Here is a 17307-nt window from a genome sequence, read left to right as displayed (position 1 = left end):
CACTGATGTATTTAATGAACCTATTTTTAAGACCTACAAAACAGTTAAATATAAAAATGTACATTATTACATTTACTTGATACGAATTTCATAGATGAAAAGAAGTTTTATTTGGTTGATATGAGGAAAAGATTCCAATACAGACTTTGAAAATTTTCTCAAACCCTAATTATCTCTAATTCCTGATGAAATTAATTTTGTTTCAGCTATTTTACCTGATTAAAAAAATAATGAAGAAAGCAAATTTGAGTTAAATGAATTACTGGCTTTTTTCCTTTACTGAGAAGTGTGTGGGAATTCTCGAAGGCCTCTATGAAGAGAATGTCATAAAGCATAAATTATTTCTTTTGAGTTTCCAGTTACTGTGTAAACAAGTAAATTAATCTGTTTGCTATATCAACAGGAAATATGCAACAGGAAGTAGTAATAGGAGTGTATTAAATGTGACTATAATGTGGATTTCTTTTCTTGTGGTATAGCTGGGCACTTCTCCACTCCACCTGGCAGCACAGTACGGGCATTACTCCACCACAGAAGTGCTGCTTCGCGCTGGCGTAAGCAGGGATGCCAGGACCAAAGTGGACCGAACTCCACTGCACATGGCAGCTTCTGAGGGCCATGCCAGCATAGTAGAAGTTTTGCTTAAGGTGTGTTCCCTATTTTTGTGCTTTACTTTTGAAAGTAAACCTTCAAAGGTTTCCTGGTTTTATAAAAGGTCAAAGGAAACTAGTTTTATTGAATTTCTACTTTTATTCCCTCATGTTATCTAATTTTTTGTGTGTAAGCATATCAAATGGAAATTATCTTAAAGTTTTCCTTTGGTGGGATAAAAACACTTCTTGGTATGTTCTTAGTTAAGTCAAATAGATGATTTCTTAGACCTCGATCTCTGCCATGGTGAGGAACTACAGTTTTGTCTTACTTAACATAGTTAAAATGCTCATGGGAAAGGATTATTAGGCTTGGATAGTTAACTAACAAACAAATAATGCAAAGGGGATTTTTCTTTAATTATTTAAGTGCCAAAGAGAAAATTCTGAAACCGAGAATGGTAGATTTAGATATTATTAATCCTTTTTATTCCAGCTTTTAGATCAGTGATTTTCAACTGGTGTGCTGTAAGAATTTTTAAAACGTGCAATACTTGATTATTTAGTCAGGGGCACATCACTGCTTTTTCCTTAGACTGTCAGATTTAAAAATGACAACAGCTGACACAACAGTAGCCACCTGGTGTGAATGCCCTGTCTTGAACTGTAGATACATAGGTCATATAATAGAGTTGTATCTTATTGGTCATGTCACATGATAAGATTGCATCTGATTGGTCAATTCTTTGTACCAGAAATCCTTATATACAGGTATAGGCCCTTGATTTTTTTAAAAAGTCACTTGGGAGCAAAAAAGGTAGGTAATTATTATTTTTTGTGAATCAATCAAAATTATCCTGTTTTTTGTCAGATTGGCAAAAAATATATGTTCTTTGATGTGCCACAGAATTTCAGTAATTAAATTATGCCATAAGATGAAACAGATTGAAAATTTCTGCTCCTAGATCAACCTGTCCAAAAGAAATACAGTGTAAGCCACAAATGCGAATCACATTTGCATGTAGATTTTCTGTTTGCTATCTTAAAAGAAGTAAAAAGTAATTTTAATATAATATTTTATTTAACCCAATAATACAAAAATATTCTACATGAAGTTAATATAAAAATTATTAATGAGATATTTTATATCCTTGTTTTGGTGTTAAGTCTTTGAATTCTAGTGTGTTTTTACACATACAGCACATCTCTGTTTGGACTAGCTGTATTTCAGGTGCTTAGCCACATGTGTCTAGTGGCTACCGTATTGGACAGTGTACCTCTAGGTGGCTCCCTTTGCATTCTTTATATTGCCCTGGTTTTGAAAGCAAAGGATATTTTTGTGTAAACAAGGAACTAAAATTAAAAAAGATTTGGGTAGGGACGCTCATAGTTTTCCTTTACTTCTTAATCTGTTCTAGCCCTTCGTGCTTATAGCTGGGTGACTGAAAAAGTAACTGCTGCACTTCTAAGAAATTAGAAGGAAAGCATTTAGGAAAGTCATCATGATAGAATATTGGTTAAGTGACAGATGTGTGGTGATCCTGGAGCATATAGATTATTCAACACACACAAAAATGGTCCATCATATTAGTAGCAAATTTTTAAAAGTGGAATGTCTAGTGTTTTCATTCAGGAATTTTTAATATTTCATATTTTTGAGATACCTTATTTTGAAATGTTTTTGTAGCATGGTGCTGATGTCAATGCAAAGGACATGTTAAAGATGACTGCTCTACATTGGGCCACAGAACACAATCATCAAGAGGTGGTGGAGCTTTTAATCAAATATGGTGCTGATGTACACACACAAAGTAAATTTTGTAAAACTGCATTTGATATTTCAATAGACAATGGGAATGAAGATTTAGCAGAGATATTACAGGTAACTTTCACTTTTAATTTAAGAATATAAACAAAAGGATCTCTGTCTTGTGGATGATTTGAACTATTTAATTTGTAGCCTTTCATTTGGACTTAGTTATTTTGGACAGGCCATTTCCTTTTTCACTTTTTCTTTATTCGTTACTGTTCATTTTCCTGATTGTAAGATTATAGTGTTTGCACTTAACATTAGAAGATTAGATAAGGTGATTATTTCTGTGTTAAGTTCCTGAATTCTCCTTCTAGACATTTTATTCAATTAATTATTTTTGTTGCATACCATAGGGTTTTAGATACCATATGGCGTGTCAAAGTCTGTTATACTTTTACTATAAAACGTTTTTTAGCAACCATAATAATGACCCCTGAGTGAATGATGCAGATGCTGTCTTTATCATTCTCTTTGGTTTCTTTTGTTTTTACCATCCTCAGAAAAATCTGTTTGTGAGCATGATTTTATTTATGGCTCTGGGGCAAGTTTTTCTAATAGCCAACGTTGCTTCTCTTCTCTTCAGCCACACAACATTGATGCAAATTATCTTCTTTACTTACTGCCTCTTCTTGCATATCTTCTTGTTATTCTTCCTAATAAAACTCTAGGACCATCTGAAGATATGTTTAGAAAAATGAATTTTTCTAGGTGTCGTCTAACTTCATTCTTAAGAGTACAGTTTAGGGGTCAGGGTTAAAGATGTAGAACATTTAATTGGGAAGGACAAGCTTTATGTATGTAGTGTTATAGATTTCTGAATATAGTAGAGGACATAATTTGATCTAAATAATTTAATTTGTAGTCACAGGGTAGCAGTGTATCTTTCAGCTGTGTGCTGTAAGAGCCTTTCAGACCATTTCTTCACTCATGGGATTGTGCTGCTTTACGTAATGGAACTAAGGATGTAAATTTGTACCTTTGGTTTACCACTCTACTCTCATGAGACCATAAATAAAGACATCCATTTGTATTTATGGTTCTTCTTAAATTACAGAATGTTCCTTTATACATTGAAAGCCTGTGCTATATGTTCTGGTTATAAGTCTGAAAACCGTGTGGTGATTTGTCCCCCAGATTGCTATGCAGAACCAAATCAACACAAATCCAGAGAGTCCTGACACTGTGACGATACATGCTGCAACGCCGCAGTTCATCATTGGACCTGGAGGGGTGGTCAACCTAACAGGTCTGGTATCTTCAGAAAGTGCATCCAGGTCATCGGGTAGTGAGATGCATATAGGATAGCTGTTGGGATTTTAAGCTGTAGTACGTACTCATCCTTTTAAGAAAGGACAGTTGAAGAATGAGGGTAAGAATATTTCAGCTACTTTGGTTTTCTTTGGTATGATTGGCAAAAAAGGAAAATTTTATGAGAAATTAATCTAAAGAAAGGTGATATTGCAAAACATACTGCAATATTATCTTTTAAAACCTAATGCTATCCAAGCTTTTTTTTCACAAAATTAATATTATCCAGGCCTCACTTAAGAGTCAAATAAAGCAAAACAGAATATCAGATTAAGCTTTTTAAAAATTCAAATCTATTTTCTGTTTTCTCACAGATGAAACGGGTGTGTCTGCTGTTCAGTTTGGAAACTCCTCCACATCAGTATTAGCTACATTAGCTGCCTTAGCTGAAGCGTCTGCTCCCTTGTCCAATTCTTCAGAAACTCCAGGTTAGAAAAGCAAGTCACGGGTATACATTACAAGTGGGAGATTTGGGAGGTAATAGAAAAGGCTGCAGTGGGCAGGGCTGAGATGATGGCCTACTGAGGAGAATGCAGCTGGGCAGGGGGCATCAGCTGCTCAGCTCTAACCGAGTCGAGTCACATGCTCAGTGTTATTGGATTTTGCTTTTTCACGAGAAGCTGAAAACCTGAATTTTAAAGGAATATTAAACCTTGCCAGCTAATTAAAATTAAAAAACAAATCTGTGTGGTTCACAGAAAACATATCTGTGTACCCAGTTTGGCCTTTGTTTTACTAGTCTATGACTTTTAGTATAAATAAAGTATATAGATAAATATACAACATATGAATTGTTTTTCACAACTTTTATTTTTGTCAATCCTGGTAGAATGACATAAAATCTTAACGACTGACAGAACTAGGAAATAGCATACCAAAGCCACTATTGGGGGAATGACAAACAGTATTAACAGTTGATTAGGTAAAGTTTCCTTTTATACTTAACCAAAATAGTGTTTGCTATTATTATTATGTAAGCAAAATGTTTTTTTAATTGGAGAATTAAAAAAACTCCACAAAATTATTCTTATTACTATAGTTTAAACCATTATGTTTGGACTAATGCTTATAAAATTAAAAATAGTTTGATGTCATTCATTATTTAAATTAGTTTTTCACAAAGTGTGATCAGAAATAACAACACGAACAACAACTACAACAGTTCATTGAATGCTGTCTGTGTGTGCTGTGCACTGTGGTAAATTCTTTACCTAATGATCTCATATAATCCTGTCCAAAAAGCTTGAAGGTAGATATTACTGCATTTGATTCTTTAAGGTGCTGTTGATTGAAAGATGTATTTTTTTTCAGGGGAGAAAACCTACCTATCTCTTTTCTTTGTCTTTCTCACTCTCTTTTTCTACAAGCTAGTGATAATAAACATTTATCCATTCTCCAGCTTCTTTAGCATCATAGTCAATGCTTGAATCTAAGCCTTTTATGTCTTCATGTTCTTCTGAATCTGTTAGCAGTTATGTGCATCATCATATTGACATGCTGCTTTTGTAGCCTATTCCTAGATCTCTTTGGGCATCTTTGGAATTATATAAGCATATCAAAGAAAATTAACTTCATTGTTGGTTTCTAGCTTGGTTAAACTTGTCCATATTTTGTCTTTATTTAAAGTATATATCTGAAAATTATATAACTTTTCTTGGAAGTCAGCTGGAAGTTTTGACCTTTAGATCTTGGGCTCCATGAGTTGGTCATACCAACTTCTCTAACTTCTATCTTTAAAAATGCTATGTGTGGTCTAGTCTGAGAGAATTAGTAATTTCACTAGACTTGTATTGCATGTGACTTACAATGTTCTATGAACACAGTGATTTTTTTGTTTCAATGCTGTATATCATAGTGGAATCTTTTTGAAGATACTTTTAAGAACTTGAGTTCAAGTTCAGGTGAGTACATTGTGACCAGTGTGAACACCTCAGCTGAGGTGCGTAATCAAATAAATTTGCCTGTGCTCAGACAAATTATTTATCTGCCTCTTGTCTCTCCAGTTTCTTTTAACAACAGTTGCCAGATTCATCCTCATTTTAGCAATATTTATATATATATTTTCCAAGGACATCTTAACATATGGGAAATAAAGTAGTGCTCCCATTTTATAGATGATGAAACTGAGGATTGTGCAGGTTAAATAATTTTGCCCAAAGTACCATAGCTATTAAGAGGTAAAAAGGTGCTCAACATCTAATCCCAAGTGGTGTGTCTGTGACTACTATAATATACTGTCTCCTCTATGCAGTTTACCTTGTGGTGATCAGTGGACTGGTCTCTTCTGGAATGTTTATAGATTAGTTTGTAACAGAAATAAATATTTGAGTAATTATCATTTTGTCTTATATCACTGTTCTGACTGTTACTTCTGAGGTGTGTTTGTTGAAACAGTCCATTGAAATAAATGTTCTGCTCCTCTTTTGTCATTATTTTCTTTAATTTTTATTGTATTTTTCCCATTACCATTTAGTCCCTTATATCCCCCTCCTCTGCAATCACCCCACTGTTGTCCATGTCCATGAGTCCTCTTTTGCCCTTTTTAAATGATTGAAGACCAAAATATAAGAACTATCAGTGTACTAACTGGTGCTGCTCACATTCTTTACTTTTACCAGCTAAGTAGTACGCTAAACACATCTTCTGGATACCAGATAGCCAGAGTATAGCAGCATATAGCGGCATTTGAGATGGAGGCTGGACTGGCTGACTGCCATGGTCTATAAAGAGAGGGAAGGTACTTGTAATAGTCTAGGGTACCACCCACTTCACTCTGGAACTATGGCTTTAAATAGCACCTTCATGATTACATTAGGGCCATCTTTCACGTATAAAACAAATCTATTTTTTGTTTTGTTGTGTTTGACCTAGTTCCCTTTTATTTTTATTTTTTGATTTAATCTTTATTGTATTTTTTTCCATTACCATAATGGTAGTCCAGTGGGAGCCTCATAAAGTGCATCAGTCTGTTATAATGCTCTCATTGTGACACCAAATGATATTACTGCCTTTTCTTGATATTTACAAGCAAATGTAACTGCAAGTTATTAATGCTTGATGATTAGATTATCTCATTGAATTGCATTTTTATTAGTTTTTTTATGTAAATAATTTCAGTTTTATTCTTTTCACATAAACCTTTATTTTGCCAAGTATTTAACTTATTTAAATTTTTAGGTCTCTATGCATAGTTCTTCATGATTCTTTATTTAAGAGAAGTATAGAAAAGTAATTTAATAAATCTCAATATACTCTGAAGAGCTTGTTGCTAATGTTCATTTTAAATAAACGATTGGTTTTGTTGGGAATTATGTATTTCAGTTTCTGAACATGATAGGCTTTGCTACTGTGCATAGTTGTATTAAATAATCATTTGCTCTACCTGGCTCTAGGCCAGGTAGATGATAAAATGATTTATATTAGTTATAAGTTTAATTTGGCATAATGCAGTATAGAAAAATAATGATTAATATTTATTGGGTTCTTGCTGTATGCTTGTTGCTGTGCCAAGTGCTTTATATGCATTACCTCATTTTGTTTTCACAATAGTGATCTGAATTAAGATACTATCATCGACCTTTGACCAAGGTTTAATTTTCAGCTTTGAAGTTTCAGAAGTATATTGTTAGTGTATCCTGCAGGACTGACTCACAAAGAGCAAACTCATACAAAGGTGATATATAAATCTGAATAGTGTTATTTATTTTTAAGGGAGGCTACAACTTTGTGTTTTTTTAAATTTATTTAATGATTTTATTTTAAAATGTATTTATTTATTTTTAGAGAGGGGAAGGGAGGGAGAAAGAAAGGGAGAGAAACATCAATGTGCGGTTGCCTATCACATGCCCCCTTCTGGGGACCTGGCCCACAACCTAGGCATGTCTGTTGGCTGGGAATCGAACCAGTGACCCTTTGGTTCACAGGTCGGCACTCAGTCCACTGAGCCACACCAGCAAGGGCCAACCTGTCTTGTTACATGAAATTAACTTACTCATTTTGGAAATGAATCAGTGAAAGAAATTTTAGCATTTAAAAGTATACACACATAATTTTTTAAAACCTTATTTAAAATATCCTTCAGAATTTTGGAGTGGAGTAATTCAAGAAAAATGTCAGGTAGTTCAACATTACTATAATACTCTTCATTCTATTTTACATTATTAAAACAAACTAGAAGAATTTCTGCTTGGAACGAATTGGGAATTAGCTTGTTACTTTATATACCCAATGATTAGAAGGCTGTATTCCTTTAAATGTCTCTAATTCAGGTTTTCTACTAATTTTAACTCCTTTCAGTTAATCTGAGAGTTAATGATAATGGCAACAAGAGCAGGGTTCTTAAATGTTGTTTGAATTAGAATCATCTTAACATGTTTGCCTCAGTTTTGCCGTAATGGATTCTGATTGAGTAGGTTTGGCATGGGGCCCTCACATCTGTATTTTTAACAGGTGATTCTGATGGCCTACCACAGTTTAAGAATTTGACCCATATTCTTTCATCTTTATATGTAATTTAATATTCAGTTGTTTATGAGGTGCATAGATGAATCTCTAATAAGGAAAAGCTGTGGGAAAGAAGAGTGGCTTTCTTAATAGTTTTAATACTTAAATATATCTAGGTGCTTGCTACTTAATGTTTTTAGGAATTGAGTAATTGAGGAGGAGACTTCAGGTAATTAGGATATAATTAAAACAAAAATATGACACTGATGATCAAGACCAAATTTCTCTTACTGGAGTAGAATGTTGTGTTGAGCACTTTTAATATAAAACAGAGCAGCAGTTTTTCACTGCCAGCAATGCATAGGCGTACTGAGGGTTTGTTTGCCTATCTTTAACTTTGCCCATGTTTATATATACCATTATCTAACACATTGATTTTTGTTCAAAAAGATTAGAAAAATGTTTTAAATATTTTTTAAAGATTTAATTTATTTACTTTTAGAGAGAAGATAAGGGAAAAAGAAAGAAAGGGAGAGAAACATTAATGTGTGAGAGATACAGGAATCATTGCCTCTCGCATGCCCCCAGCTGAGGACATAACCAGTAAGACAGGCATGTGCTCTGACTGGGAATTGAACTAGTGACCTTTCGGTTTGCAGGCTGGTGCTCAGTCCACTGAACCACACCAGCCAGGACTAGAAAAATATTTTAAGATTTTGGGAATTCCTATGAAATTGTGTATCTAACAGATGCTGATCAGTGAGCACTGATAAAATCGTGGTTTAAAGAAAATTAATATTATCTCTATTAAAAATGAATTGATTCAGGTTACTAAGTGTAGTTACCTACTTAAACTAAGGGAATATGTGTCTTTTAGTTATCTCTAAATTAAGTAGTTATCTACTATATTTGCTGGAAGTTCATATTGTTAGGCTTGAGACTTTTAGAAATTATACTTTAATTGTTATACTTAAATATACTTAATATACTTAAATTATTATACTTTGTTTTGACTGATATTTCATCTTCTTGTATGTACCATATTAGTAGTCTAATCTGCAGTCTTAGTTTTGGCTTCTTTTTTTTCTTTAGTATTTTGATTCTTTTGCTTTATTTGATTTGTTGTGGTAGGTACTTAGTTAAGAGATTTAGCATCTCAAAATAGTGTGTAAGTTCTATGTGTCTAGGCACAATTGAACATTTCTTTTGACTGGCAAGATTTGCAGAGGCTCTGTTAAAGTATACTTTTCTTTTCTTCCTTATGCTTTCATTTCATTAATTTTGGAAAAAACACATGTATTTCTGAAATATTTGAAGTGTTCTCATAGTGTATTTTCTTGTGCATGAAACTGAAGGGATTAAATTTGTGACTGCTGGTTTCTTTATTTTTGGCCCGTCCATTTTTTTTAAAGGTACCTGAGCGTGTATTCTATGCTAAGTTCTAAGCCTGCCATTGGCAGAAACATAATTTTGTGATGTTTCTGTTTTGTGATGTTACCTACTTGTGATTCACTGTTGTCCCTTGCCATTTCTTCCTGTATTTCTTCCAGAGCCATCAAAACTTACAAATGCGTACAGGTACTATATATATCAAGGAGGTTTTTATTTTCTTACAAGATTTTAAGTTTGGAGCTTAAATATCTCTACATCAGAAATAGAATGACCAGGAAACTCTTTCAGAGCCAGCTCTCAGCTACTGTTTTTCCAAAGAATTGTCAACAAATGTAAAGTTTCACATATTCCTGTCTAGGAATGTGGGAGGGACACTGAAGCTAGGGAAAAGGCGGAGGGAGAGTTACCATTAGTAGGAACAAATAACCTTGTTAGAGAAATGAAAAAGAAATGTGTGAAAAGTCAAAGACTAGGTTAAAATGTTAAAAATTGTTATATAAGAGATTTGTAAAGAAATTATTTAGATAGTTACTGTTGTTTTTCAGAGCAAACAGACTACTTTTAGCTGGACTTGGGGGCCCAGGGTGAGTGGAGTGGAGTGGTATCCTCTAAGAATGGATAGGTTTTCCATTTTGGAAGTTATTCTAAAGTGAAGATAACAGAAAAATAAAAGTTTTCTTTTGGGTATTATAAGAGGAAACCATCACCATGTAGTACACTATTTATTAAAAAGCAGAAGCAATCCTATCTCTCTATCAAAGTTTACAGGTCACTCTGTTAAAGGTATTTCCTATTTGCAAAATCAAAACTCCAGGAAACTCACAACCTTACTCCCTTTTTTTCTGCCTTAAAACACATGAAAAAATGTACAAATGATAAAAGTTCATGGAGGGGATATATCAGGTTTTGTGTTCAAGGAATAACTCAAAACTGTTCTTGTGCTAAAATTTCCAATTATGGTTTATAAACAGGCATTCATTTACAATGAGAAAAGTATTATTTAGTCATTCATTCAGCAGTTTTTTTATTGAACATCTCTTATGTCCTGGGTCATCCGCTAGGTGCTAGAGAGAAAATGGCAAACAATCAGGTACAGTCCCAACTGTTATGGAACTTGGTAGTCTTTCAGTAGAATGAAATAATAAAGTTATTCACTCAGAAAAATAAATGTGGTTAGTGCTATGTATAAAGAATATAGGGTTTTCACTTAGTCTGGTGGATTAGAGGCTCTTCCCAGAGGAAGAGACATTTATAGATTAGATTAGAATTTATGGAGCAAAAATTGGGGGAAAAACAATTTAGGAAGAGGGACACATGGAGCTTTTGCAGTAGGAAAGAGCTTGTGATTTCAGAGGACTAAAAGACCACAGAGGCTGGGCCCAGTGAGTGGGAGAGTAACTCACATTGGTTGAAGGTTAAGGTTATACAGGACTTTTTAAATGATTACTTTGTCAGGCTCTGGGAGGGAGTTTAGTTAGGAGTCTGGGGCAGTGAGCTGGGGAAGAGATAATGGTAACATGGATTAGGATTTGGCAAAGAGATAATGAGAAATGAATAGATTTGCAAGTTATTTGGAATGGAGAATAAGAAATTACAATTGGTTAGATACAGGCCTTGTATCTGCAGTGTAGTTTGTCTAGTCCTTTTAAAATAAACTCATAAAGCACTATGGCTGTAACCTATAGTCCTATATTGATGTAGCTTTGCTTGGCCTAATTCTTCCTTTTGGCGTACCTATATAATCTGTTGATTTAATAGATGTCCGTGACTACCCTTCTGCTCTTTGGTAATAAGGTTGTCTATCCAGATGTGTAATGTGTCTGGTGGCCGTCGCCCTCCTTTCTCCTAATGGTGAAATTTGAGTCAGGTCTCCTTTGCACATAGTTCTTTTTTCTGTTCTTAAAACAGAGCAATAAAAGCATATTGGCTTTATAGAATACGTTTCATAAAGTTTCCATTTCAATTGCAGGCATAATACCTTTGAAAAATTTTAATAAAGTTTATTTTATTGTTGACATATTTATATGTAGAATATCTTTTAGAACATCTTAAAGACCGTTTTTTCTTGTCTTATTTGAATGTTTTATATACATACATATATATATTTAATAACACTTTAAAAAAATTTTAGGCTTTCTGTTTATTCTTACATGTTTCAACAGCTGACTGATTATTGGGTGTTCTTAGAGTTTCTTGAGGGCACTTTGTCTTCTTATGTAATTGGTTTCCTATAATTTTTTCTTAAACTCCTTACCATAGCACAACTTAAAAAGAAAGCCTTTTAGATGAAAGGCAAGAACTTCATCATTTTAATGACTATCATTGCAGGTAGTGCAAAGATGAAAGTTTTCGAGTTGTACCTTGTGTGTGATCTCAGAAATTTATTACATAGGATTATGCTTTAAAATATTCACTACTTGTAGTTAACATTCAATCAGAGTGAACACTTCTTTTTCATATGGATATTTTTTAAAAAATCAAAGCAATAGTTCATGTGTTTGAAAACCTTAGTAGTTGTTCTATTGAATATATTACTGTTTTTTGCCCTACATTTTATTTTATAATTATCTTCCTGAAATTTTCCTAAGTGCATGGTAATAAAGCCTAATTATAGTTTAAGGCAAACAAAAATGAGAGGACTCAAAACAGAGAGGTTATTTGCATTTTGAGTATTATCTTCTGCAGTTTGTATTGTGACCATGATTATCAAATAAAACAGTAATAGCTGCAGGCAGGCCTGTTGCCACGAATGTGTCCTTGGAAACTAGGGTCCCAGTGCTTACCTTGTCTTTAAAAAAAAAGTTGATATGTGTAGGGTCTCTCTCAGTCTTCAGTAAATCCTGTGGTCTTTGATACCCATGATGTACTGCTGGGAGTTGGTAGCAACTTAGCATGTTTCAGAACAACTGTGTGTCTGAATGGTAGCACTTGAGGAATAGTTTTTATGTCATTTCTTTTTTCAGGGCTAATTATATTAAAACATTTTTTGTTGACAGTTTTCAAACCCATAGGAAAGTTGGAGGATGAACTCTGTCTTTCAACTGTAATCCTATGACTGTAACAGCCTGTATCTCAAGAATAAGGACAGCCTTTTACATACTCACATCTCCATTCTATTTCCTAAAAGCATCAACAGTAGTTTAGTAACATTACTGACATATGGTCCATAATTCAGGTTTCCCCAGTTGTCCCCAATATGTCCTTTAAACGCTGCTTTTTCATTCAGGCTCCAGTCAAAGTTCACACATCGTTTTTGGTTATTGTGTTTCCTTTGTCTCCCACAGTCTAGGACAGTCCTGTTGCCTTTGTTGTCCTTCATGACATGGAAGTCTTTGCAGGGGCCAGGCCAATAGTCTGCAGGATCACCCACATTCTGGATTCCTGTGTTTCTTAATCATTAGATCCAAGCCAGCATTTCCAGGAAGAACATGGTGGTATTTTGTAATACCCCATGGCATCACGTCGGAGGGCACATAATGTCAGGCTGTCCTGTAATGACTGCTGGGGAGAGTGGGGACTGCCAGGTCTTTTGGGGCCCACTTCCCCCCTTTTCAGTGTGATACCTTGAGAACATTTAAATGTCTTGTTTCCTCAAAAGATTTCACCAGTGGTTTTAACATCCATTAGGATAAGTGACAGTTTTGGAGGGTCACAATAATAATTGTTCTTATTTTGTTAGATAGATGTTATTCTATCAAGAAGAGCTTTCCTCTTTCCCCCTTTCTTTCCTTTTTCATTAGGTATTACCGTAGATAAATGGATTTTTAAAATTCAGTGTGTTATGGTTGATTGCTGTCCTTCCTTTGATGCTGTTTTATTGAAGCGTCACATGCGTACAGGAAAGTGCACAGATCATCAAGCGTGCAGAGCGATTACTCGTCACACCGTGATTGCTCCTGTGTGTATAATCAGTGTCAGTTTGCGAGTGGAAAGTGCACAGAGTGTCTTTCGTATCTGGTTTATACGACTCAGCCTGGTTTTTTGTCAGATTTATCCATGTTTTGTGTTGTGTCACACAAATTGCTGTGTGGTATTCCAGTGTATGAATCTACCACAGCTTATTTATTCATTCTACTTTTTTTTGGATATTTGGTTTGTTTCAAGTTTTTGACTATTTTAAGTAAAACTGCAATGAATGCTCCTGTGTCTGTCTTTTGGGATCAACAGTTGGTCATAGGATTGCTTGCAGGAAAAGATTTTGACAGTATTAACTTGTGATTTCTTTACTCAGACAATTCCAGGGGGACTGTTTTTAGATGATAGAATACTCTCTGAGCCTCTTGTAAAATACTAAGAGCACAATTTTGGATTTTACTGATGTAAATGTTAATATATTACATATTAATATATTATGTTATAGTATATCATATTACTATAACATTATAGTATATTACATATTATATAAATGTTATATTATTCATACAATACTAGATCTGTGTGCCACTTATTATCAAGGCAATCCCTGCTTACATAATCCAAAAAGAGAATACTGTTTATTTTGGCTACTTGAAAAATACAAATTTTCATGTTTCATTGGATATAGAAATGTTTATCAACTCATATGTAAATGTAAATGCAGTGTAACCACATATAAAATTATCTTTAGGACTGTAGAATTTTATTTAAGCAGATATAAACTTTGTCGTATTTGTGACCTCAGGAAATCTTATAAATTTTGTACCTCATATAACTAAGTGAAGAGCAATTGTTTATTTAAATACACACATGCATGAATAGTTGGAACTCACTTATTGTAAATTGTAGTACTTGTAGTCAGTAATGTTTACACAGGTATGTACAGCTGGACAGTGATGTTTAAAACCATGTAAAAGCTTTTCTGTGAAGGAAAGACGCAGGGAAAGCAAAGGTACTGAAGCAATAAAGAAACTTCTGTTTATACTTTTATATATACTCACTGATTTTTACATGTATATTTTTTTTTCCAGTAGTGGCCACGGAGGAAGTAGTTACTGCAGAATCTGTGGATGGTGCAATTCAGCAAGTGGTTAGTTCAGGAGGTCAGCAAGTCATCACAATAGTCACAGATGGAATTCAGCTTGGGAATTTGCACTCCATTCCAACCAGTGGGATAGGTCAGCCCATCATTGTGACCATGCCAGACGGACAACAAGGTTGGTCGTAGGCACTTACATGAAATTTGTGTTTATTCTCAATTCATAGGATATTGTGATGTGTTTTTCAGAGTATTTATTTTTGCCTTAAATTATATTTTTGTAGCCCTTTGCAACAAACATAATTAAAATTAGCTTGTTTTTTTCCTGAGTATATACCAGGTGAAGAAAAGAATTGGCCCCAAAACGTTCTGGTTGGAGAATGAGCTTAAATAAATAATGCTTAGTCAGCATTGGACAATAATTTCCTAGGCCATTTAATACAATTCAGATATCATGTGAGGTTTTTAAAATACCATGTAAGAAAAGGCTACTTTTAAAAAGTTGGACTTAAGACTTGTAGTAGGAATGTGGTGGCAACATTTAGCAGCTTTGTTGATAATTTCCCCATGTTTTCCCTTCTTGGAAACCACAGAGAGCAATGCAGTGGATGCAACAAGCCCCAGCTACATTTTCAGCAAATCTAAAAAGCTGAGAAAACCACAAAATTTCATATTTTAAGTACTGCCAAAGAAGCTAAGACCATTATGGCCAGGGCAAGAGAACTGTCACAAAAACCCACAACAGTACAACAAGAAAAGGGTTGAGCTCAGAAATCAGCAATAAATATACATTTCCAGCAAGACAGGGCCCAGACTAAATAGGAAGTGTGGCAAACAGGGCTAAGATAGAATAGGGCATCAATAGTGGAGGAAGCAGAAAGAGAAAATGCAGAAAGTTCCTAGCTGAGCAAGCATCACCCTGCACCCAGTCCCCGAAAATAAAAGGTTATACACACACATAACCTTTTAGAAAATGACTAGGATAGCAGAGACTGTGCGTCTTCATGGCCAGTGAAGGAATTACGGAAAGGAAGGGCTGGAGGTAGAAGTGCTCCTAAAGCACATTTGGTTTAGTGGTAGAAGAGGTATTGTGCTATGGGAAAGGCTTTGTCACTGGAGCAGGACAGGCGGAAACCCTTGCCCTGTGAAGCCTGAGAGGCCTTTCTCCTGTTGTACAGAAATCATCTGCTACTAGCTGGTCTAAAATTTGGATCAGGCCCAAATTTTTCTTTTGTAAAGCTTTGAAGAACTAATTAGAATTTGATGCAGACAGCAGCCCGCAATGTCTGCGGTGTCATGGATGAGACATGAGACATTCACATGGACTACCAAGTCCTGTGCCGAGGAAAAAAGATGGCATGGCCACCCTCTCAAGGGGGGGGCACCTCGGAGCGGTCTGGCCATGCTCTCTAGGGGAGAGCACCCTGATCCTTGCCTTCACAGGTCTTTTATTGCATTTCAATTTGCACAGGAATACCGGTAAAGTTCATTAAACATTGTCAGGCAGTAAGGATCAAACAATAGATAACATGCAAAGAACTCTGAGGGCCTATTCTGAGTCAGAGTCTGTTAGCTAAAAGGCTACAAAACTTAAGGGCACAAACTCATTTCCTGCTTGGACCTTCATCATGTAATCGAGAGCATTCTTAGCAAAGCAAGTTTCATAGGAGTTTATGTATTCTTTCTTAGGCCTGATCACCTGGGGAAACCTGCCCTTTCCAGCACAGGGCTGTACCGCCCTCTGTCATTGTTTCAGGCTTAAGTCAGGCAGGAGAAGTAAGGCAGCCAGAGATAGACTTCTCACAGGCAGAATGAAGACTCAGGCTTTCTGAAAGCCGAGGGGGCGAGGGTCCATTACCCCCTTTTGCTATATCCCCCCAAGTCCTTCCCTAGGGGCCTCCATGTGATCATGCCTGTCTTAGGTTGTTCCCCCCTTGGGGAATCCTACCTGTTACTGGCTAACTGATCAAGCATTGGGGGCCAGTTATGAAAAGAGCAGAAGCAGTGCTCCTGCCAGGGAGATAAATTTTGTCTCCTTAGTGGCTTCTGGTCCGAAGGTCGCTCACTCAGCCTTAGCCATGGGGGTGTTACAGCTCCTGAAACCAGGCAGGGTGGTTCCCAGCAAGAATTATACAGAAAAGAAGAAAACTTTCAAAGTATTTGTATCAGGCAGATACAACATTCCTCAAACCTGACATTTATACAGATGAACCTCACTGATGAACAAATGGAAAGTCTGTTTTCGATGGGAAAACTCACTATCATAAAGCTCTCAGTTCTTCCTGAGTTAATTTAGAAGTGTAATGTGATATTTTAAAAAGACCGTATTAATTTGCTAGGATTGTCAGAACAAAGTACCACGGAGTGGGTGACTTGAGCAACAGAAATTTATCTTCTCACAATGCTGGCAGTTTGAAATTCAAGATCCAGGTGTTGGCAGTTTTGGTTTCTTCTGAGACCTCTCTCTGTGGCTTGCAGATGGCTGCCTTCTTGCTGTGTCCTCATGTGGTTGTCCCTCATCTGTGTCCTGGTCATCTCTTCATATAAGAAGACCAGTCCTGTTGGATTAGGGCCTACCTAAATGACCCATTACGCTCTTCACCTCTTTAAAGTTACATCTGCAAACACAGACACATTCTGAAATATTCGGGGCAAGGACTTAAACATTTGAACTATGAGAGGACACAGTTCAGCCATTACAAAGACCAGTAGGTCTTTTTCTAGAAGTAGCCAAACAGATTCTAAGTTTATGTGGATGGAGAGGAGGGAAGGTGAAGAGGAAAGGAAACTCTGGAAAAGAAGAGCAA

The 17307-nt window shown here is 35.5% G+C and overlaps 1 protein-coding gene across 6 annotated transcripts in view; it reads left to right on the top strand.

Annotated features, from left to right (window-relative positions):
* GABPB1 (GA binding protein transcription factor subunit beta 1) overlaps positions 1-17307 on the top strand; it is a 65433-nt gene that overhangs the window by 36894 nt on the left and 11232 nt on the right. For 5 of the 6 annotated variants that reach the window (XM_036033400.1, XM_036033416.1, XM_036033410.1 and 2 more), the window contains exons 3-7: positions 480-647; positions 2278-2472; positions 3538-3649; positions 4026-4139; positions 14493-14678. In XM_036033400.1, coding sequence (XP_035889293.1) covers positions 480-647; positions 2278-2472; positions 3538-3649; positions 4026-4139; positions 14493-14678 — 775 coding nt within the window. The remainder of the gene's footprint in view (positions 1-479; positions 648-2277; positions 2473-3537; positions 3650-4025; positions 4140-14492; positions 14679-17307) is intronic. The other variant, XM_036033403.1, reaches the window with a different exon arrangement.

This window comes from Phyllostomus discolor, chromosome 1 (assembly GCF_004126475.2).
Source record: "Phyllostomus discolor isolate MPI-MPIP mPhyDis1 chromosome 1, mPhyDis1.pri.v3, whole genome shotgun sequence".
Lineage (NCBI taxonomy): Eukaryota > Metazoa > Chordata > Mammalia > Chiroptera > Phyllostomidae > Phyllostomus > Phyllostomus discolor.
This window is presented reverse-complemented; position numbering and strand designations above follow the sequence as displayed.